General features: G+C 38.4%; 1 protein-coding gene across 5 annotated transcripts in view; it reads right to left on the bottom strand.

Annotated features, from left to right (window-relative positions):
* LOC134208669 (RNA-binding protein Musashi homolog Rbp6) overlaps positions 1 to 16,936 on the bottom strand; it is a 1,173,986-nt gene extending 1,157,050 nt beyond the window's left edge. For all 5 annotated transcript variants that reach the window (XM_062684446.1, XM_062684445.1, XM_062684448.1 and 2 more), the window contains exon 1: positions 16,852 to 16,936. In XM_062684446.1, the coding sequence (XP_062540430.1) occupies positions 16,852 to 16,886 (35 nt within the window). In that variant the 5' untranslated portion in view covers positions 16,887 to 16,936. The remainder of the gene's footprint in view (positions 1 to 16,851) is intronic.
* Positions 16,937 to 22,642: the final 5,706 nt, after the last annotated feature.

The raw sequence follows: 22,642 nt of genomic DNA, 5'->3' as shown, positions 1-22,642 counted from the left end.
CAGAGTACGCTGCAGCTGTCTCCGGTTCTCGATGGAGTGCGGTTAGTCGCCGATGGATTGAAAAGTTACCACGAGAGAGAGGGACTTTCGCTGCTGCTGTTACTGCAACGGACTCTGTCTCCAATAAACTTGTTAAAATTTATCGCATTACCAACACTCAATTAATTCCACTCAATTGGCTTAGTGGCGCGTTTACTTCCTTGGAGTGGTTCCTTCTATGGGGCGCGAGAGAGAAAGATGTTGAAGGATGTGAGAAACAAAAAGTCAAGTCTCAGCTGCCGCAGATGGAAGAGTTTCTTTTGCAGTAAGCCAGGGCAGCAGTGCGGCTGCACAACGCTTTTCCAATTTCCTGTTTGAGTGATGGAAAGCTTTCTAACTCATCATAATGTGATACTGTCTGCACTTTGATCAAGCTGTAGAAATGCTGTGCAGCAGCTTGAAAAGAACTATGAACCTTTTAATCTTTTACCTAAAACAAAGAAAAATATGAGCGGTTACCGCAAAAATACGGAAGATATGAACAGGAAACTTCGTCATAGGAATTCAGTAAACTTTAAACAGATTCTTGGGTAGCTTGTAACGGAGCCTTGGCGAGTTGCTTTCTGAAATAGGAAAGGCTTCTTACAAACATTTGGCAGGTTTACTGCTAAAGTCCGATTTTTTTTTTTTCAAGCACGTACTTGAAACTCTTGCTTGAATAATATGATGTCATTCAATAGACTGTCGATTTGTAGTCAATTTTTATAATTCTAGTTGCTTTTTGCTGTGTAGTTGCATTCACAAAAACAAGATTACACAACTGTTTGGTCTATGGAAAATCACAGAGCAATTTTTTTTGGACAGCACTGCTTAAAGTTTCTATCCATCAAACATGTTTGAGAACTATGGTAAGAAACCTCACAAGTCTTTGATAAGAAGTTTATGTGAGAAGCCAATACAATTTCTGGAAGCAACATGTAAGCTTCACATTACAAGCTACCAAATATATTATATTAACAATATGGTTCACTTTGAGTTTTCCCATACAACGAAATGGCGAACAATTTGCCGGTGATAACAACATCATCTAGCGAGCAAAGAGGAATTTAAACATGTTTTTTTCTAGCTTGTGCTGGAAAACCCTCCTGCCATCTTCCGGTGAGTAGTCATACAGTTGTTCGATGACATTTTACAGTGTGGGGATGTCCATACATTTTTCAATAAATCGATTACCGGAATATCGACTTTGTTAAATGCAAACACTACTGTAAATATTTCGATGAAGCAGTGCAAAGCAGACAAACTACACCTTTGCTTCAATCGTTCAAACTGTGAAAGGCGTTCCGCAAACATTAAAATTTCTATCATTTTCTTCAGCAAGAAATTTGATTAATTCTTTCTGAATATTATCGATATTATTCCAATGCATCATTCTTCTTCCTCTTCGGTGTCCTAAATTCCTACTGGAACTTAACACCTGCGTTTCAACTTATTATGAATTGAAAACTTTTCGCTGCCCACCATTGATTGAATGAATATGTATCTTGAGTGGAAAGCCATGAAGATGACACTCATCCGACTGCGTTTTGTTATGTTGCGCTTATCATAATGAGTATGATTATTTTGTTACATTTAGACATGGAAAGTGAATTGAACTTGGATTACAGTCGTTTGGATTACACGCGTCCAAACACATTCGCTCAACTCACTTGAACGGACAGTAAGTTGAACATGTTCAACTCTTGGCAAGTAAATTGCATTCAACTAAGTTGTTCAATTCACTTGCCCTTTCAAAACGTAGCATTACGGTGAGATATTTCGGCTAAACTTAATTACGCCCATTTTATGGTGCTTTCTCGATTTCGTATCCAATATCAGATATTTTTTGGGATTTAATAGATTATTTTTCGATACTTTCGCAAGAAAAACTAGTTGAACGTACCCGACCTTGCTCGGGATTATACTACAGTCGCTCTCCACGTCTCGATATCGAAGGGACCATCGAGATAGGAAGAGATCGATGAATGGAAGGAAAATTTAAATGGGTATTTACTAGATCCAAAACAGCTTGTTGCAATGAAAAACGACAACAAAACAAATATCATTACTTATGGTTGATCTGTATTGTTATCGTCCAAATATGGTCTAGTAGCCTAAAAATTTGAACATATCGACATAAGGAGAGTGAATCCAGAACAAAATACGATTACAACACATCGGGATAGAAAAATTTCGAGATAGAGAAGTTATCGAGATGTAGAAAGTCAAAATGTATGTAGGGACCGAGGAAACTATCGACATAGGGAGAGATATCGAGATATAGAACATCGAGATTTACAGAGTCGACTATATTTTACATTCTTACTGTCAATTGTTGAGTTCATTCAGCGCCGCACTCTAGATTATTTTTAGCACGATCGTATTGGGTTTCCTTACAACTCGCATCAAAATTGTATTTTCACAATTTCTCAGCTTTCTCCTCAAAATTTAGTGATATTTTATAACACAGCTGTCCTCAAGACGAATCGATTAATGAGAAACCCATACAAATCGGTCAACCCGTTCGTGAGTTATATTGCCTCAAAGGAAATGCAAACTCATTTTTATATAGAGAGATTGTACCACAAACGTAATTATGTTTGAATTGTATTTATATCAGATTCTCATATCGGACAGTTTGTTCACCAAAGTTCGTTTCTTTCTGTCAAATCATATTCAAAAACTGATAACAATTTGGGAATTCTCAAAAATGGGATTATGCATGCGAGTTAATTTGAAAAGAAATCTTCATTGATTTCATAGAATCAAGATAATTCAACGCGGTGTGCGACAAAAAAATATAGCATCGCTAATACTTTCGCTACGTGAAAATATAGCTCTTAAGCTTTCATTTCGTGACTATTTCAAAAAAATCTACCGAGGGGCCCCGAACAACTTTTTTTTCTCCCTTAAACGGAACCTTTTAGTTGTAAAACAGTCAATTATTTACCACGGGAGATCGAAGAGTGCCACGCGTGAAATCGGACGTAACTTTTTTTCCTGCGTCAAATTTTTCAGCGATCCAATATAGAGAAGTTTTTGGAGTACAATTTTTCTATCGCCGATTTCCATTTCGACGTTTTGATGACCCCTATCGTGTTGGTGATCCTTGTTCGTAGAGCCTCTGCTATGATCGAGACGAATAGGAGCGGAGTAATGCTAGGGCATCAAAATAAGGTAAGAACGTGGGCACGAGCTATGGAAATGATTGAGAAAGAAGTGGACAACACAACAAGGGTGAGTACCAGATGCTATAATTGAGTTTCAAATCTCCCGGAGTGATTGGACACTATTTATTTCAAAAGCATTTCAGGCGTTTTTCCGCTGCTCGTCACAATCATACACAATATTTGAGTTGTCCCGCTTTTGACGAAAATTTATTGATTTGATGTAGGTACTATAGAACATGTTGCGTTTGCTAGCATTGAAGCATTATTAAAGATATAAGAAAAAAGCAATTTTTGCTATTTTCGAATTGCTAAATTTTAGTCTGACGTTCATCACTTTCGAAAAATCCATTTTTGTATGCATTGTATCATACATACAGTTCTTATGTCGATGTGCATACGTCGATGGCAATACGCTAAAACCGATAGCCAGCGTATTTCTGTCAAATATTATCCGTTGTTGGGTGTCAATAGCGCAAAACTATAATTGGAAGCGAGAAATAAAAGGTGACTGATCTGATCGGAAGTTAACTGCTTTGCTTTATACTCTACTTCTTAAGTACCTTCGAAACCTCCAAAAAAACTCAAGTTTTTTTTGCATTGTGCTGATTTTTGCATCAATGAAGCTGTTATTGATTCTTTATTGGTGTGCTTTGTAAGAAGATGAACGTGCAAATTGCTCGTTCCCTTTTTTTATGCGGATTCTTCTATTTGAAAATTGAAAAGGTCAATAACAAAAGTCTAATAACAAATTCTGCTCAGCTCTTTAGTGTGCATCGCGTGCGTGTTAAGTGTAACGCTTTTTTTTCTTGAAGAAGTTCCGGTTTCAGCTACTGCTACTGCTCCTATTATGGCATTAACGCTGACTGAATGGACGTATCCAAAACGTCCAAAAACAGAAAACGTTCGCACTATGATTTTGCTGTTGCAATTGTGCTGAAATTATGTGATATTTGGCAACATTACATTTTTGTATACCCATTCATAGATTTCTCCCGAGAAGTTACCGATAGTTTTTATTTTCCTCTTTTACCTTAGAACTTTTAAACGACACGATATATACACAACCTAACGGTGTTTTCTGTGGTCAGTATTTCGAATCGAATTTTGTAAACGAGGCCGAGAAAAAGACCATCCACTATAACTGCCCTCTCATTGTGATTTTGATTTCAATTCTCATGCTTTCTGCATTGATTATAAACAATATTGTGTGATTTTCTCTTTCGTCGCTTCACTGGCCCTTTTACCATGTTATGAACATGTTGCTTTTTCAGAATTTCAGAATCATTAACATACCTGAATTCTTAAATTCAATTATACTCCAAGTACCATACAAACATTTGATTTGATTTTGCTCTGATCAATATTAGAGATCAAAGCAAATCACCCCAAAATGCTGAACATTTCAACTAATACAAATAAAGTCGGTGTTCCATTAGGTGCGTAAAAAGCCATTCGCAGATCTAAATCAGCAGTAAATTATTTAAGGGAGCTTTCTATTCCACTCTCCCAATCTTCTTGACTTTATCAAATTGCCTGAATATTATCCCGAAACATATTCAAATTAATAAATATTAAAATGTATCAAACTTTCAGTAAAGATAAAAATTATGGTCTTTTATCTGTAATTGAAAATAATACCGCTCTTCATATTAACACATCTTTATTACGAATCTACCAAGCACCTAACAACCATCTCTATTTTTTTATGTTACTTTGCTGAAATGATTTTCAAATCTTATTTCCATTTACTCTTTGATGATGATTTTGTTGTTAGCACCGATAAAAACATAACATCCTAAAAAAAGCTTAATTTTGCTTCATTTCTTCCATTTCATTCTAATGATTTCACTTTCGTTTTTCGTATTTACCGACTCATTCTCAATACTTCAATCTCCTCGTTCTTATAAATCTCGTCTAGTTACTTCTAAATTTTTCACTGTTTTACGAGAGCATCTTCCAATCAACCAAATCCATTCAAGTCGAACTTCCTTTTTAGCAAAACATATTTTAGTAAGATTATACACTAACTTCTGTTTATAGTTTTATCGTCTAATAACTTACTTGCAAAAAATTTGTCAGTGTAAAGTGTCAGTGTCAATGTAAAACTAGTAGTATGTACCCTAAAACAATAGTTCGCCGCGTTAAAAGCACTTATGTCTTTAAAATTGATGTTAAACAAAAACAGAATAGTGGTAATTTATGTACAAGTCAAATAACCATTGTGCATTTCGTTTTATGTACTCGATGATCCTGGAGAAATCGTTTTGATTACTGAGCAGCACAAGTAATCGGTCAAGTTAATCAGTTCAAGAGGATATTATAACAACACTTAAATCAACTTTACTATTGAAGCCTTACCCTTTTTCTACTTTCCTCGCATTCAAAGAAGCAATCACCCATTTTGTGCGATTGATTGTTTACCCTTACGATGGATAAACAATAAAATATCTAAAACTAGTGCTTATCGTGTTTTATTTAGTACGCAGAACGATCACGTGATCACCAAAATGTTCTGTTCTGCTTTGTGCGGTCGATAAGTCAGAATGCCAGTAATGTTGTATGTTGTATTTTGAGAAATCCGTTCCTATTAGTTTCTGTTTATCCCACCCAACTAACACAACCTCCTTTCCATGGTTATTGTGGAGATGCAGAGGCATTCTCGGTCTCTAGTAGCAACAATAACCACACACTAACATTTTTATTCCCCTATATTCAAATCTTTCTTCTCAATGCATATTTCAAATATATCTCTTTTGTCAACTATCTACCTCGCTTTCCATTTTGTTAGTAGAAAATACCTATTAGGTTGGAAGAAAATAGATCAGAGTGCGTTTTTATTAGATATGCAGATTGTTCGCGAGAACAGGCAGAACGGTCGGCCGGTCATTACATAATTTGTTCTGCTTTGTGCGGTTAGCAGAACGATCGCCCGATCATCGAAATGTTGTTCTGCTTTGTGCGGGTGAGTAAATTAATTAGAAAGTGAAGATTCAGTTCGCGTCAGTGAGCAGAACGATCGGTCGGTCATCGAAAAAGTTGTTCTGCTTTGTGCGGTTAGCAGAGAGATCGGCTGGTCAACGACAATTTTGCTCTGCTTAGTGCGGTCGGTAATTAAAATAATTAGTGTTCGTTCGATTATGTTTTGAGTTGATCAAACTACACGCTATACACGGCATACCGTTTACCAAAACGAACCCTGCCACAATACCTACCCCATATATCCAACATCCCAGTGATTTCTCGTGGAAGTGCAGATGACTCGTCGGCTTCTATCAAAGCGAGTATCATGTCAACATTTTCCTACCCATTCCTTAATTGACCTGCATTCGGACACGGCCGGCGCTGGTATTGCTTATTTTTGGGCCACCAGTTCTTACACATTGAAGATGATGTTAGTCCCAAACTTCATCTATTGGTTCTCTGTGTAATTACAGCTGGCCTGGCAATAACGGAGTAGCAACCGTGGGCGGTCAATCATGCTCATGCTCATGCTCAAACAGTCAATTATTTACCACGTTACTACTAAATGAGTTTCCTCGATTTTTTTCTTCCAATCATCATATCAAAAATTAAGGAGGAATCAATTATTACCAAGTTATAGTCTAAATAACTTGTTTATTGAAGCTCAAGCGTCAAAAAGCATAACGAAGCCAAACTCGATAAATATATGTAATCCTCTGAAAATAGCTGAGAAACGCTTGGATAGAGATTATGCACTGGTTCGATCTATTTTTTACATATATACCCAATTCTTTCTCAACACCTGCCAAAATTGAAACTTGTTATGCGAATGAATAAGTTTAACTGGTGTCATAAAATTATTCAAAACAATTGATCATGCTAAACAATAATCTACCATAGTAATATAAAAGCCTTCCTTAGCCATGCGGTGATATCCCAAGTAACATTACAAGTTTTATTCCGTTCTAGGGATGGTTTTCAAGATCAATTTATAAGATCTAATAATAAAACCCAATATTACACGACAACTTTCTGATGACCACTATAAGTGTAAAATATGGCCCTAGATAACCACTATAAACCTATTATAAGAGTATTTAGGAAAAAAAGGGAATTTGGCTGCGGCAGCTGTCAAAAAAAATCTTTGAAAAATAATTTACCACCACGCACTCTCAAAATAATGTAGTTTTGAGCATTCAATTTGAAATAATTGTAACAGCAATATCCCTGATCTCCCTTGAATATATTGATATTTCTCCCTAATATATTTATAATGCAAATCAACTACCAAAAAAGTGTTTTATGTGGTGAAAACATTGTCTAATCATGAATGTCAGTGATAACTTTTACCGACTTGAAAATGCTTCTCCATTTTCAATATGGCCATCATAAATTTCGATAAGGGGTGATTCAACTATGACGTCCACTACTTTTTTAGATTTCTAGACCACCCCCCTCCCTCCGTCACGCTTTTTTGAATACCTAGTATAGGCACTGTAAAACAATCTTAGACCCCCTCCCCCTTAAACCTGTGACATCATTATTGAATGACCCCTAAGAAAAAATTTGCTCTTATTAAACACCTTTATGAACTCTTTGCAATGCAAATATTCTTATTGGGGTAACTCATTTGACCACATTACGACCAAACATTTTGGTTTTAATCGAGCTATGAAAGTTGGATTTATCACGCTCTCCACAACAACTGTAGAGCCGCTTATAAGGTCAATATGCGGTTGACGTTTGAAGCTTTTTCAGCATATTCATGAGAAGCTTAATGATTGTCGACAATAAAACTGAGCAACTAGCTATGGTGATTGCTATTATAAATCCGGTATAAGAATTAAATAAATCCAAGAAGTATGGAAATTATTACTTGGGATATTCGTCTATAAAACAACATCATGTTGAAGGTGGCTAGAAATGGATTTACTTCCAGCTAGCGTTTGAAAATCTAGAAAAATGGTTGCTATATTTTGCCTTAGAAATCGTATCGCTCCGATGCGTAGTTAAAGATTAGATCTATTGTTTCGTAGATTCAATCAAAAAGCAAATTCATTTTACTACAAATCATGTGGCTCTTTCAAACAGCAGCTTAGTTTTCACCATATTTTTACTTTCAATAACATTTAAATATTAGGTCACGCCCGAGGCCAAGCCAAATACCACCAACAGAAAACGCAATTACAAAATCTGGATGATTGGAACCAGAGTAGTTTTGTAAAAGATTTTCAAAAGTTTTGATTTTAAGTCAGAAAAGGGATAAATCTTATGAAAACAAAATTGTCCCACACTTCAGAATAGTGATCCAATAAACGAAAATTATACTCCAAATGTTTTTTTCTTCTAAACGACTCTTATTTGCATGATTCTTGGTACAACCGTCAGACTTTGAAGTGATCGACGAGCTTCACTTCCATTCATCTACCTAAAGGAAAAAACCTAGATGAACAATGATCAGAACTGTAATTTCAAAAAGCTTTACTAATGATTAAGCTCCGCTAATATTGGTAAAACTCAATAAAACAAATGTGTTCCTTACTTTCAAAACCAAAAAAATCATCCCATCATTCCAAGGAAATATATAACCTAAAAATTTCCTACACAAACCAGGATACAACTCAGCCACCTCCAGTATGGTTTTGACATGCTCATCTCGCAAGTAGGTAAAATATTTTGATCATATCATCCTTGAAAATGTGATAAAAATCGTCAGGTTTTCAAAAATCCTTAAGTCTTGAATGTCGGAATTCCATCGTTTTTCGAGCTCAAACAATCATTTTGTAAACTCTTGTGCATCTATATATCTATAAATCATAAATCTATAAATCTCTACAAATTTTGTTAATCTACATTTAAATTCAAAAAGTGTAACAAAACATAAGTAAATTGATCAGGGTCCCTTCCTTGCTGTTAAAAAATACCAGTGAGGCTCGTAAGTGTGTGTGTATAACGATCGTCATATGTTGGGTAGTTTAATTATAACGCGTATCGAACTTTTTGGACGCGACTTGGCGCCACATGTGGGGTCGCCAGAATTTCGTGAGAGTGAATCATATGGTTAATATAAATAGTATATTTGATAAAAGTGTTGCAGACAAATGAGCAAACAGCAACATGGTGTGCGAAACAGAGAGCGAGTAGGTACAATGCGAGAAGAATGTAAACTTCCACAGCAACCTCGTATAGTTTTCCAACTACTTCAGCGTGCGTCAATTTCGATATGGTGCACTGGCATGGTCCCGCCGGATACAGTTCAACATGCTATATCAAATTTATTATACATTTCCACAAAAATATGCCTACCACACTTCTGCTACAACATTTGATTTTCCGTTTGTATTCGAATAAACATAATCGATTAACTTTGCAAAAAAAACATCAAGCATCCCTATTTTTTTCATGATGACATTTTGAAGTGTGTGTAAAACGATCGTCATATTTTGGGTAGTTCGATTTACGTGTGTATCGATCCTTTTGGACGCGAGTTGGCGCCACATGTGGTGTCGCCAAAATTTCGTGAGAGTGAATCATATTGTTAATATAGTATATTTGAAGCTACCCATGCTTCTGTTGGAAGTTTAATGACTTTTTACTGCTGATATTCATGAAAACCTCATATCATATTGGTACAAGCTCCAGATTGTGAGACTCTAAATGGCCTTCTGAACAATTTCTTAGAAAATGATATTTTAAAAAAATTCGCTTATTCTGAGATATATGACCTTACTGGAGATCTTATGTAAACTAGACTTGCTTAGTACTTAAGTACTTTATTATTCAACTATACCGTGGGGCACCGAAATCCGTACACATAAGCACCTTAGTATATGAAAAAGTCATATGAAAATAGGAATCAAATGTAAATAAAATGTTTTTGATTGACATAGAAGCATCAAGGCTTCTACTTTGAAGTGCTTCACATTTACTCATTAAAAACTACGAAAAACATAATAAAATAATGAATAAAATAAACTACTCCTGACTCGAAATCCGTCCACCGTGGACGGATTTCGAATCAAAGGATCAAAATCCGTACAGCTATTTTTTTTAACTAAATATTTAAATTGAAACAGTTTGATTGACTAAACCAAACAACCAAATAGTTCGATACGCACCTTGAGAAGCGATCCCTTCGATTTGTATTCCGCTTATTTTATGTAATGATTCGCAATTGGCAAAGAAACACAGTTACTTTTGGTGCAATAATGCTCTACCCGAAAACAAAATGGCGGCAAAATCTCCGCGTTTGGTGGGTGGCGATTTGTTTTTGATTTTTGTTGTTTTAATTTCAAAGCCTTCTTTCCATTTCTATGCCTTAGAAGCTTACTACCAAGTATCTGAACAGGACAAGATAAATTATTTCTACATGAATTACCTTTAACCCCCTTTAATTTATTGATATCTCATGAGGTGGACGGATTTCGGTGCTGTACGGATTTCGGTCCCGCACGGTAAATGCTTTGAGACAATGCGGTGGTAGATCACCACATTTCTTACAAAGGACAAAGAAGATTTTCATGTAGGTAAGAATTGACGCTTTTTAACTTCTATTTTAAACTCAACACAATAATGGTAAAATATTAAATTATTTAGCCAGATGGCGTACTGCTAAATGACCCAAACCATTCAGTAGTCATAGTAGTCATGTAGATGTAGTGAGATTGCTATTTCAAACTTTTTCTAATTAATATTTCGGGATTTTTGATGAACATCTGACGCTTATAGGATCCTGGAACCATGTACAACATATCATTATTCTGAAAACAAACTGTAAGGCACGAGAGCGTAGTTACAAAAGTGCCAGAACATTAATGCCATTTGACACCAATTTGGATCTCGCGCCGTCGATAAAAAGATGAAAAAAAGATAAAAAGCAATGATCTGTTAGACAACGTTGTTGATCCCATAAGAGTTACATACCAACAAACATTGAAAGCTGATAAAGCTGTATAGTCAAAAATAGTCTTCTTCAAACAAAAAACCAGCTTACCTAGTTGGCTACAGCGTCGATACACCTATGCATGGCGTATTGTAGAGCTCCATAATCGTCGGTCTTGGGCGATGTTCCTCCAGTTAACCCGAACGTGCAGGGTCCCCGATTCCGCCGCATGCTGCGAGTGTGTTCGTGACCTGCATGTTGCGGGACCTAAGCTGGTTACGTAATCCGTAGAAGGCCCTATTCGCAGGATTTTTTTTCACTTCTCGAGAAACGTCATTGTCACATGTCAAAAGCGTTCCAAGGTTAACCAAATTCTTCAATAACTTCAAACACATCCCCATCAAGCACTATCGATTTCCGTGAGGCCGATATCGTCCGCAAAGCCCAGGAGCATATGCGACCGTGTGATGATAGTGCTGCTCCTCTGCACGCCAGATCTCTTAATAGCTCCCTCGAGTGCAATGTTGAACAATAAATTCGGAAGTGCATCACCCTGCTTCAATCCGTCTAAGGTCACAAACGAGGTTGACACTTCGTCTGCAATCGGAATACTTGATTTCGAGCCATCCAGCGTTGCACGTATCAGTCTAATCAGTTTCGCCGGATAACCATGTTCGGACATTATGTGGTACAGTTTATTTCTTTTCACTGAATCGTACGCTGCATTTAAATCAATGAACAGATGGTGAGTCTGCAAGTTGCACTCCCGGAATTCATGCAGGATCATCCGCAGGCTAAACATCTGATCCGTCGTTGATCGGCCCTCACGAAAACCTGCCTGTTATTCACCGACGAAGGACTCCTCAAGCGGTCTCAGTTAGTTAAACAGGATACACGACAGAATTTTGTACGCTGAGCTCAAAAGGGTGATCCCTCTGTAATTGGCACACTCTAGTATGTGCCCTTTCTTATAGATTGGGCATATGAGACCATCCAACCAGCCAGCAGGCAGTTCTTCATCCTCCCATATTTTCTAGATAATGTGGTGGATTGATTGATGCAGCTGCTCACTTTCGTGTTTAAGAAGCTCGACCGCGATCTCGTCCTTCCCAGCAGCTTTACTGTTTTCCAGTTTTTTAGAGCCCCTTTACCTCGTCCAGCGTTAGTGGTTCCACAGCTTGACCGACGCCGACTATGTCCATCCTGCTCCTCCATCTAGCAGTCACCATAGTCTTGTCTGTCAACGTCTCAGTCGTTGCTCACAGCGGGCGCTGGCGCAGTAAGAGCTAAAAACCAGCTTGTTCAGCTTAAATTGTTTGTTGGGATGTTCCGGGAAACATTTCGGATTGTACATAACTTTTTTAAATATTGACAAACTAGTCTTGGAAACTAATCGCGCAGAAGCTAGGTGGCTCCTCGCAATCAGCTTGCAAGGCATATAGACGAATGCTTGCAGCGTTGCTCTAAAAATGATGGAGAGAGATACTCAAAAAAAAAAGTTGACAATGCTTTTCGCAGGCATTCTAAATGGCTTCTCGCCAAAAGTTCGAAACAGTTCGACATGGTTGTTTCAAAAGGGCGAAAGTCGCAAACGTGAACATTGACTTCTTCTGCTGATTACAGGAAGATGAGATATTCTGGCGGTATCTGTTCGATAAAAGGCGCGGAGTGCCACCAGTTCCAAGTGGTTGTTAGCTGGGAACGGTCCTAGTTGTTGAGGAATTTGCAGGTAAAGGCAATGTTTACGTTTGCGACATTGGCCCTTATGAAACAGCCGTGTCGAGTTTCTCGTGGGTTGCTCTGGAGGCTTCTCGCAGCAAGATGTGATCACTTCTTGCAGAAGCTACTAGAAGACTAAATGAAAGACATTTCGTTAGAAATACAACTTTGTAGTGTGAGAGAGGCGAAAAAGTTTGAAAGCATTATGTATTGAAAGCTTCAAATGTTTCTCATTCAAAGTCTATTTTAAATATATTGTAGAACACTATGTCTTTTAATTTTTTTCTTCTTCTGTGCTATTTGTTTTTACCACTACATGTATATATTCTTATTTCTATATACCTATGCCATCTTACTTTCGTTCTTCTTTCTTTAATTTATTTTTCTTTATTTTTATTTTTCACTCCATCTTCTCTCATTTCTCCTCAATATTCTTTATTCGATATCCGTCTTCTCTCTACAATCTGTGGTCTTGTTTTAGATTTCTATTATTCTGATTTCGTAAATTTTCTTCTTTCTCCCATTTATTCTCTTGTTTTTATTTTATTTCTTATTTTTCAATTTTGCATTAGTGATTGATCCTTATGCCTTTTTTTTCTATTAATTTTTTTTGCTGTGCTGTTTTGTTCTTTATTTTCATACTATTTTTGCCTATTTCTTTTTTGAAAAAGATGCTTAATTTTAATACATATTATTCCGTAAGTTTGCCATTGTTTTTATGAGACATTGCAAAAAAAGAATCTTCTGCCGGTGAGACTTGAACCCACACTATTCCAATAAGTACACAGACGTACTACCAATTACACAACAGCTGGACTGGCGAGAAGTTGTTCCATAACCAGCTAATAACGATGGGATATCAGTCAATTCCCCGAATGCATCAAATCTTCTTCGGCAACATTTCACACCTCTTCTCTCTACCCAACTATGTACATCAGAATTCAACAACAGTCGGTTGCGTTTGAATCACAAACATGTGCTTCTATTTGCTTATTTCTTATCTATTTTTCGTTGTTCTTTCTCGCTTCTCAAAACTTGAAAATTCTCACTATTCATGTTTTGCTTCTCTTATTTTATTTGCTATTCACGTCTCATGATGAGTAGGGAGAAGTGAATAACATGTCGTCGAACTTTCCTTTCTTTTTATTGCATCTCATTTTTTGCCTCCCACTTCATTTTTCCATTTCTCGAAACTTTATTTTTCCGTTATTGTCATAAGAAATTAGTCATTGTTTTCGACTGTGTAAAATTGCTGATAGGGTTTTTTTTCGCAAAATCTTTTTTCGCAAAACAATTTCTCACCGTTCTCTTGAATAGTTTTGTCGACACTTTTAAAGCATTCAAGCCGACCTTAAAAAAGTTTGCAACAGCAAAACAGATTTTTTTAGCGAAAGTATGTAGGGCTTCTTGCCATAAGCGTGGAGCTTCTTGCCGTAAAGGTTTTCACACAGAGGCTTGTAACTTATCCCACTGATAGATTGCAAGGCTTCTCGCAGATCGCTTGGAATGATTATTTCAAAAATATGGAAGTTTTATTATACAGGAAATTTCTAAAACATTCCGCACAGTCATTGATATTTTGTTTGTAGAAAGTTTGAAATGTTCTCGCAGAAAATCCTTAGGGATTCTGGTAGAGCTGGACAACTCCTGAAGGGATGTTTTGAAAATGCTTATAGGAAAGCTTCGAAGGCTTCTTCTAAGATTGGAAAATATCTTAAAAAAGCTTCAAGGGATTCTTGCAGAAACCAAAAAGTCGTTCCTATAAAGCCATGAGCCTTCTCCATAGCAAAATGAAGTGATGGTTATTCCCATCTATTCATGAAGTCAGTTGACCTCACTTATAAAGATCTTGCTTGATCTTCGCCTTCCATGTCTCTGCAGAAAATCGTTTCGGTTTCTGCTAAAAGCCTTCCAAGCTTCTTGTGGATGTCTTCCAAGCGCAGAAACACGTAAATTTGCACTTACACGTAAAGTGCAAGAGACAGAATAGCTCAAAAGGTAGCTCTTCAGACATTTAGGTTTCTCATAAAAAGTGATTATAGATTAAAAGGCATAATGCTTCGACAATTTCTTGCACAAACTTGGAAGTTCGGGTCGGCTTAGAAGGCTTCTTCAGAAAGCATTGAATGCTCAGGTTGCTTAAAACAAGGGCTGCTCACTATTCGAGAATTTTCCTCATGAACGGCTCGGAAGGTTTTTCCAGAGAATTTAAAACTTTTTCCACAAGCCTCTCGCAAGTTGCTTTACTCGTAGATGCTTGACATTTTGTTTGGTGAATGCTTGGACGGCTTATGGCAGTATACCGAGAGGTTCTCCTGCAAAGGACTAGTCATAGAAAACTTAGAAGACTGCTTACTGGCTGAAAAGGGGAAGGGTCGCTTGGCCGAAACCCATTCGGCCGAAAACCATTTGGCCGAATGCCACCAGGCCGAACAAACCATTAGGCCGATACACATCTGGCCGAAAGTTATTTGGTCGAACGGGTCATCCATACATTTGGCTGAAAAGGAGATTTGGCCGAAAAGAACATTTGGCCGAATAGGTTATTTGGCCAACAGATCATTTGGCAGAACAAGTTAATTGGCCGAATAGTTCATTTGGCGAATTGGGCCGAACAAGTCAGAAATGAGTAGTAAAACATCTCACTACTCACTTCTCACTCCTTATCTCTCACTTCTCATTGTGTGTGTGAAGTGAGAAGTTGAACGTCTCACTACTCACATCGCGCTACTAACTTTTCACTGTGAAATGTATGAGATGAGGAGTGAGAAATAAAACGTCTCACTTCTCAGCACTCACCCCTCATTTTTTTACTTATCACTACTCACAGCGCAAAACAAATGAGAAGAGTCTTTCTTTTCACTCATTTCTTCTAACTTCTTATTTCTCACTTTCCACAGTGAGAAGTGAGATGTGAGACGTCAAATGACACATTCGGCCGAACGACCTATTCGGCCTAATAACATTTTCGGCCAAATAACCTATTCGGCCAAATAAACGTCTCGACCAAATAACTTAGTCGAGTCAAGTACGAGACACTGAAGACGACCTTACTGTTGAGGTCGCAATACGTATCTGTCAAGGTACATTTAAGTGGTAGAATTAAATGGGATTGTACAAACCTGTCTTATGACAAGTAACTTTTTCGGTCAAATGGCTATTCGGTCAAATGGCCTATTCGGCTATGGTCAGAATAATGGTATTTCGGCCAAATGACCTTTTCGGCCCAACAACTTTCGGTCTAGTGGCCTTCGGCCAAATGGCATCCTGCCGAACGGTATTCGGTCAAACGGCCCTTCCCCATAGCTCGATATCCTCTTTGAAGGAACCAGGACCTGCTTGCTGATCAGATTAATGAGATGATGATTTGGAGGACCAAAAGGTTTGAAAATCCTTGGCAAAAGGTTTGCAAAATTATCTGCCGTCGGCATATTTACTCACGAGTAATAAACACCGACACCAGGAAGCTGACTCTCGCTGACTTGTGACCCTACAATGGTAACCATCAACACATGGGCAGAGACCTACGGCCTTACTTTTTATTCGGAGGAATGCGTAACCAGATATTTTACTTTGAAAGCCTAGTGCTGAAACATTGTTAGCAAGACACTTTAAACTTTTCTCTCGAAAGACTGAAAGACTTTTAGCAAAAACAAACTTTGAAAACTTCTTACTGGAAGCTTGAATAGATTTCGTAAGAATATTTGACGACTTGTATAAAAATTTAGAAGATTCCTCGTTCCTGCAGAAAGTTGGGTAGGTTTGTCGCATGGAGTATTCTTGCAGTATTCCTAAAATGTTTCCCACGGTAAGCTTGGAAGTCTGCTAAGAGAAAGATAAGAATAAATCAAGGAAGACATATTGCAGAAAGATTTGCATTGGTCTTGGAGAAAAAATTGATAGCTTTTTGTGGAGGCTCAGAAAGCTTCTCTGAGTAGTTGAGATCATATATGGATGTGTCCGAGATTATATTAGCGAACATAGAAAAACTAAATCAGGTTAGACAGATAACTAACTAAAGCATATCAATGAGGGTTTCTACGTTAATACTCCAACCTGGTTCTTTATTTATTAGGCAAAAAACAAAAGATGAGCACTCACCTTGACCTCCTCGTCGTGGGGTCCTTCATCACCATTACTTCTGTGATTTCTCCGAATTTGCTAAAGTAATCTCTAAGGCTTTCTGAAAAGACACGAAAAGAGACAGGAGAAAATGGTTAGAATCAATTTTCTAATTATTAAATTTTCGTGAATTGATTTCCCCTCCCAGAAACCACCATCCTATAAAGTCCTGTCGCGTTAACAAAAAAAAAACACCGTTAGGGAGCCCATTTCCACGAGCAAAATTTCCATCATTAACTTCACCCGGGGACTGAAACAAAGGCAAACTCTCCAACAATCTTATCCCGAAATCCAATGCCGGTCGGTTGTAGAGTACTTTGCACCGTCATTGTCCCCCTCTCGACGTTAACAACCCTAACCAACCACTACTACTGGGTTTCAATTTTGAATGCATTGAGCGAAATTTGCACAAGAAAGGGATCGCCGGTTCGGGCGCTCACCGCAACAATCTCCACAGTCCCTTAACTAATCCTTTTGTTGTGTGTCCCTTTTTTGATACACTTTTTCTTTTTGCAGTTTTTTTTCTTCTTTCTGTCCTGCATTTCAGTCAGCCGGGTTGGTCGGGAGCAAAAAGCGAGATGATGATCGGGAAAGTTACCAGGAGGAAAAAAAAGCACGGAATAAGTGGGAGAAAAAATCGCTGAGGTTCAGATTTAGTCAAACAATATGGTAGGGTTGGCGATTGATTGGTAACCAGCAGAGAAGGTCCTAACATATGAACAGAAACATTTTATCGTGGTTTTACGATTTTGGTATAAGTGTTTGTGGCTTTTCCATCCATAAGGCATCAAATTTCGATTAGAAATAATTAATTTGGAAGGGGATCAGAATAACGAATGATAAGAAGATTCGGGACAGAGGCAGAGACAAGATAACTTCTCGAGTTTGTAACAAAACTGTAAATTTGTGGCACAAAACATCTGGCCACTCTACCCGAAGCTCATCGTTTTATCCCCTTATTTTTGCACGTTGTAGCTAGCCGGTTATGACCAAGTCATTGAAGTTACGGAATGTGAAGTACAGCAAGCTCCAGCGCTGTGCATTGTTAGAATCACCACAGTCGCAAGCAAGCGGGACCCGGACGGCAACGATGATCCCGACCCTCTTAAACCGAAGAGCCCCGCCAATATCCCCAGAGGGAACCAGGCCAAAATCTGAAACCGGCGGCAGGCATTATCACCAGCGGCGATGGTCGGTCGTTTTTATAATCAAGCTCATAAGCCACCGTAGTTTCCCTCCGCAGAGCAAAGCAAAATTGAAACCTGTCCTACGGGGGGCGCCATCCGTGGAGACTCGGTCAAAGTGCCTCACCCCTTTGTGCTCTATGTGCTTTTAAAATCAATATTCACCTTTTCATAAGTGGATTGGAATTTTATTTTATAGGCGGAGATTGGACGGAATTCCCTTCTTTGAAAATGCCACGCAATAGGATAGAATTTTTGGCTCAAGAACCTTTCCCTAATATCCCGTTTCACGTTGACATTTTGACTCGCCCATTAGAATTTCCTTTTTCACGTGCGGAGGGCGATGACAAGGAATAAGGTGGTGCAGTGAGTTGGCAGAAAATCTGGGCCGAGAAAGCGATACTCACATTCGGAGTCGCATCCCACTACGACATCGACGACGACGACGCAAGCAACCGAGCTACCCCAATGACATATTGATGTCACTTGATTCAGCAAATTTCTGGTGATTAATTAGAATGCCGGGCAAATTAATTCCGAGCAGCTTCGCCCGTACGTAGTCGAGAGTGCGTCCTCTAAATGATGATGACGATGATGAAGCTGATGCTGCCCGGGGGTGGTTGGAGGTGGTTGACTATGAAGCGAAAATGGGCTTGCCAAAGTGACAATTGATGTAGTCGTAGTTCAGACCACACAGAGAATAGAGCGAGCTGCTAATGGGGTGCCTCAGACTCAACTCACGTCCTGAAAATGTTCTGAGATTGTGCGGTGATGGTATTATTATCGGGTGATTGGTAATGATGATGAGCCACTCCGTCTCTCTGAAGGGCGATCGGGGATTTGAAGTGCCATATGGCGATATGGACCGACTGAGAATGGGACATTATGCTAATTGGGGCGAGCTTAAGGCGAGCAATATGCTGATTCGATTTAGTCTCGATTCGAACCGATCAAGCCTGTCAAAAACTCTTCAAATGCTGCCAAATAGACAGATCTATAAAAAGTGTGACTGACGATGAGACGAAGCAATGTGCAGTGCAGCACATTTCGACCCACATAACCTGCCAACTCTTCGCGAGTCAGTCACAGTGCAGTTAATGCATCTGTAGCTCAGGAATTTTGCACCACCCTCCTGAGTCAATCATCTCAAAAATACTGCCGGCTGCAATAACACATTCTGCTCTCAGTTCGAGTCAGCGCTTTAGATAGCTAACCTCGCTTTTCATCTTCCACCGCCCAAAACCAGTGCCCCGGTGCCTGAGAAAATACGAAATATTAATGAATTTAAAATCAACTTTTGACATTGTGATAGTTTGTGTAAAATAATACCGAACAACATTTTAAGTGGCATCCATTATCGTCTATGCGGCACCACAGACGGTTTTGAGCCGGGACAAATCTGCCGAGATCGGTCTCAGCAGCACTCGAGAGATACCGTTCCCGGAGAGTTTTGTCGTCCTTGCCCGAACTGTGTGCAGTGCAGTGCAGTCTGCTAGACATCGCCGCCGAGCACCGCCAACCGACGACGACTCGAAAGGGTAAAGTTCTGCCGTGTCTTCCCACAGGACACAGTCAGTAGAAGCGCCTCCGCACAGGCAACGATGGATCAAAAGAATTAGCCTTTTGTGTCGCTTCCGAACGAACCTGGAATGAACGAACAAACGAACGACGTCGGAGGTTGAGGCCTGAGCCATGCATCATCTACCGGCAGGAGCAGATTAAAATGATGCTGCCGACGTTATTAGAAATAATAACACGTCATTGGCCTCTTCGGGCTGTATTTGGTGGGATGATTTTAAAATGAACTTGAAAGGGAAATAATGGAATTGTTTATGAAAAGATGTCGTGTTTAATTGCAAAATTATGCATTTTTTTGCAATAAATTTCTAAATTATGCTGTTTTTAATCTTATCGTATAATATTCTATACAATTAGTTGAGACAAATACTTGAAAGTGATTTTTTTAAATGAAAGTTTTTACTGTAAATTAGAATGAACATGGGGACGAAAAATAGTGTTTAAGATAAACCAAAAAAGAAAAAATGAAGAAGACAGACGAGTTAATGTACTTTGGGTCAATATTTCCTGGTTAACGTCGACAACAACACCATCAGTAATAATAATGTGGTAGAAAATCGTACTTAATGTAATGCCTACAGCATGAGCATGAACATTACGATCGTACATTACGTAGTTGCTATTTCGTGATTGACTGGAACTTGCCAAACTGTACAGAGAACTAAGTGAATGAAACCTTGAATTAACATTTCTTACTCAATGTACACGTTTACTACTAGATACCGAGAACACCTCTGCACCTCCACGATTGTCTTGGGTTCTAATGTTATGTTGGCAAGCCTGCCGATCCAATTTGTTCGTTCACCAATGTTTAAACAATCACGCATCGCATGATAATGATGCACGATTGAAATCGTTTATCAATACAAACTCAGTCAAAGTGGTTGTCGAATTGTTGTAAGAAGCTAAGCTATTTGTAATATTTCGCGCACAGTAGAGCTTACTCTTGACACATTTGTTGACTTCGCATATTACTACGAACAAATTAGAATACAGGGTGATTAGGATTGCTTGCCAGCTGTTGAAAACTATAAGCTTTTTTAATGTACTTAAGTTACGTTTATATCTTATCTATATGGTACATGATACGAACGGAACAACCCTAAAGCGTATGTGTTCTTCTCACAAACTGCACACACCGAATGGACGACTTGGGTCGTACTGGTGTACTGGTCGTACTGCTGCTGACTGCTGGATTTGAACAATCCAAACGCACTACGGGGCAGCAGGGACCATGTCCAAGGACTTAACGACCCCTTCCAAAGTGACTGCTAGTAAGGGGGACCACGGTGCCCCGGTAGACCGTTATTATAAAATAAAAATGTCCATCAAAACCAAGTACAGGACTCGATTCCTGTGGTAATTCTGCACCTTTGGACCAATTTTAAAAAAAATCCCTAGAAGAAATCTCGAGTAATCTTGATTTGAAGTTTTTAGTTAAGAAATTTCAAAAGAATCCATATAAGAATCCAAAAATATCACCAAAAACCCTGACTAATCCACCTAGATAGATGTCCTTCAATTCTTCTTGTACCTGCCGGGTCGGAAGTAACCACCTGCTTTGCAGGGTTGCTGTCCGGAATTCTTGAAATATGCCCTGCCCATCGTACCCTTCCAGCTTTAGCTACCTTCTGGGTACTGGATCGCCGCAGAGCTGGGCGAGCTCTTGTTTCATCCTTCGCCGCCACAGAACCATTCTCTTGCACAACGCCAAAGATGGCCCTAAGCACGCGTTGCCGTTATTAGAACCATAAATATTTACAACTGACTTATCTTATCTTAAGTATGTTTTTGTATGGCTAAGTTGCTCGAGTTAAGTATAAGTGTTGCTTTCCATGTTTAATAGAATGAGAGGTAAAAATTAATTTTAATTTAGTGTCTATGTTCATAATGGAGAGCAGTAAAACCAGAGTTCGTGTAGAATAATAGTAGTTAGAAGCTGTTATACTCGATCACAGCACTTATTAACCGATCTTTGCTGCCAAATCTTGTCATAGTTCTATTCAATGGACTAGAAAAAGCATGTTTGATATGTAAGCCAAGACCTATTCCGGTACCTCTACAGAACTCTGAAACATGATAATTCAAGATATGGTACTTTGACGTGAATGGAAGCTGCGGTTTTTTCCAGCTGCTAGCAAAGCTATCAATTGCTTCCTCAAAACCATGCTCGAGTTTCAAAGAGCTGTATCTTGCGTACACTTTTTTGAAATCATTCAGAACCTGCTGATTGAAATATAAATTAGAAAATTGTGAATGTTTAAGCAGAGTAACTTACCGTGACGTAATCCGAAGAATCGGGATTCTAGTGAACTCTATGCAATTTTTTGATGCCATCTGCCATCTGTACTTGGTTTACCCATAAATTTACTCAACATGGCACTTCTCGAGCAGCTTTAAAATTGTATTAACAATTCCGAACTAGATGTATAGTGGCGGAGATAAGTGACGGTTCATTTTGTTTCTTTATTAAAATATTTTAAACTTCAAAATTTGAATATTTTATCTTCGTCGTAACTGAAAACCCAAAACATTATGCACAAAGCTTGTAAATTTTTTTCTTTCTCTGCGCATTTTCCTGATGTTTTCCTTTGGTTCTCGAGACCTCATTCTATATGCTGAGCTCACTTTAGATTGTACGACAATTCCCTGAAAACAATTCCCCGAATGCAATTTCCTGAATAACACCCTGAACGTAACATTTCCCTGAATGTAAATAATTTCCCGAATGCAACATTTCCCTGAATGTAACATTTCCCCGAATTGTTTCTACAGTGTAGATAAAACTAAAACTGAAAAAGGAATCTGCATCGTTTAACATAAAGTCGCATAATTGATTTTGACATATTTGAGTTGCAAATAAAGTGAGCGTCGCGGACAACTCGCTTAAAAATTGTAAAAAAGATGCTGGGACATTGGGCCAAAGACAATTATAGTTAAAACCTCCATGAGTCGACGTAAGGGAAATGTCGACTCATGGACATCTCGAGATGTGGAATAGAAAATCC

This window comes from Armigeres subalbatus, chromosome 2, assembly GCF_024139115.2.
Source record: "Armigeres subalbatus isolate Guangzhou_Male chromosome 2, GZ_Asu_2, whole genome shotgun sequence".
Taxonomy (NCBI): Eukaryota; Metazoa; Arthropoda; class Insecta; order Diptera; family Culicidae; genus Armigeres; species Armigeres subalbatus.
This window is presented reverse-complemented; position numbering and strand designations above follow the sequence as displayed.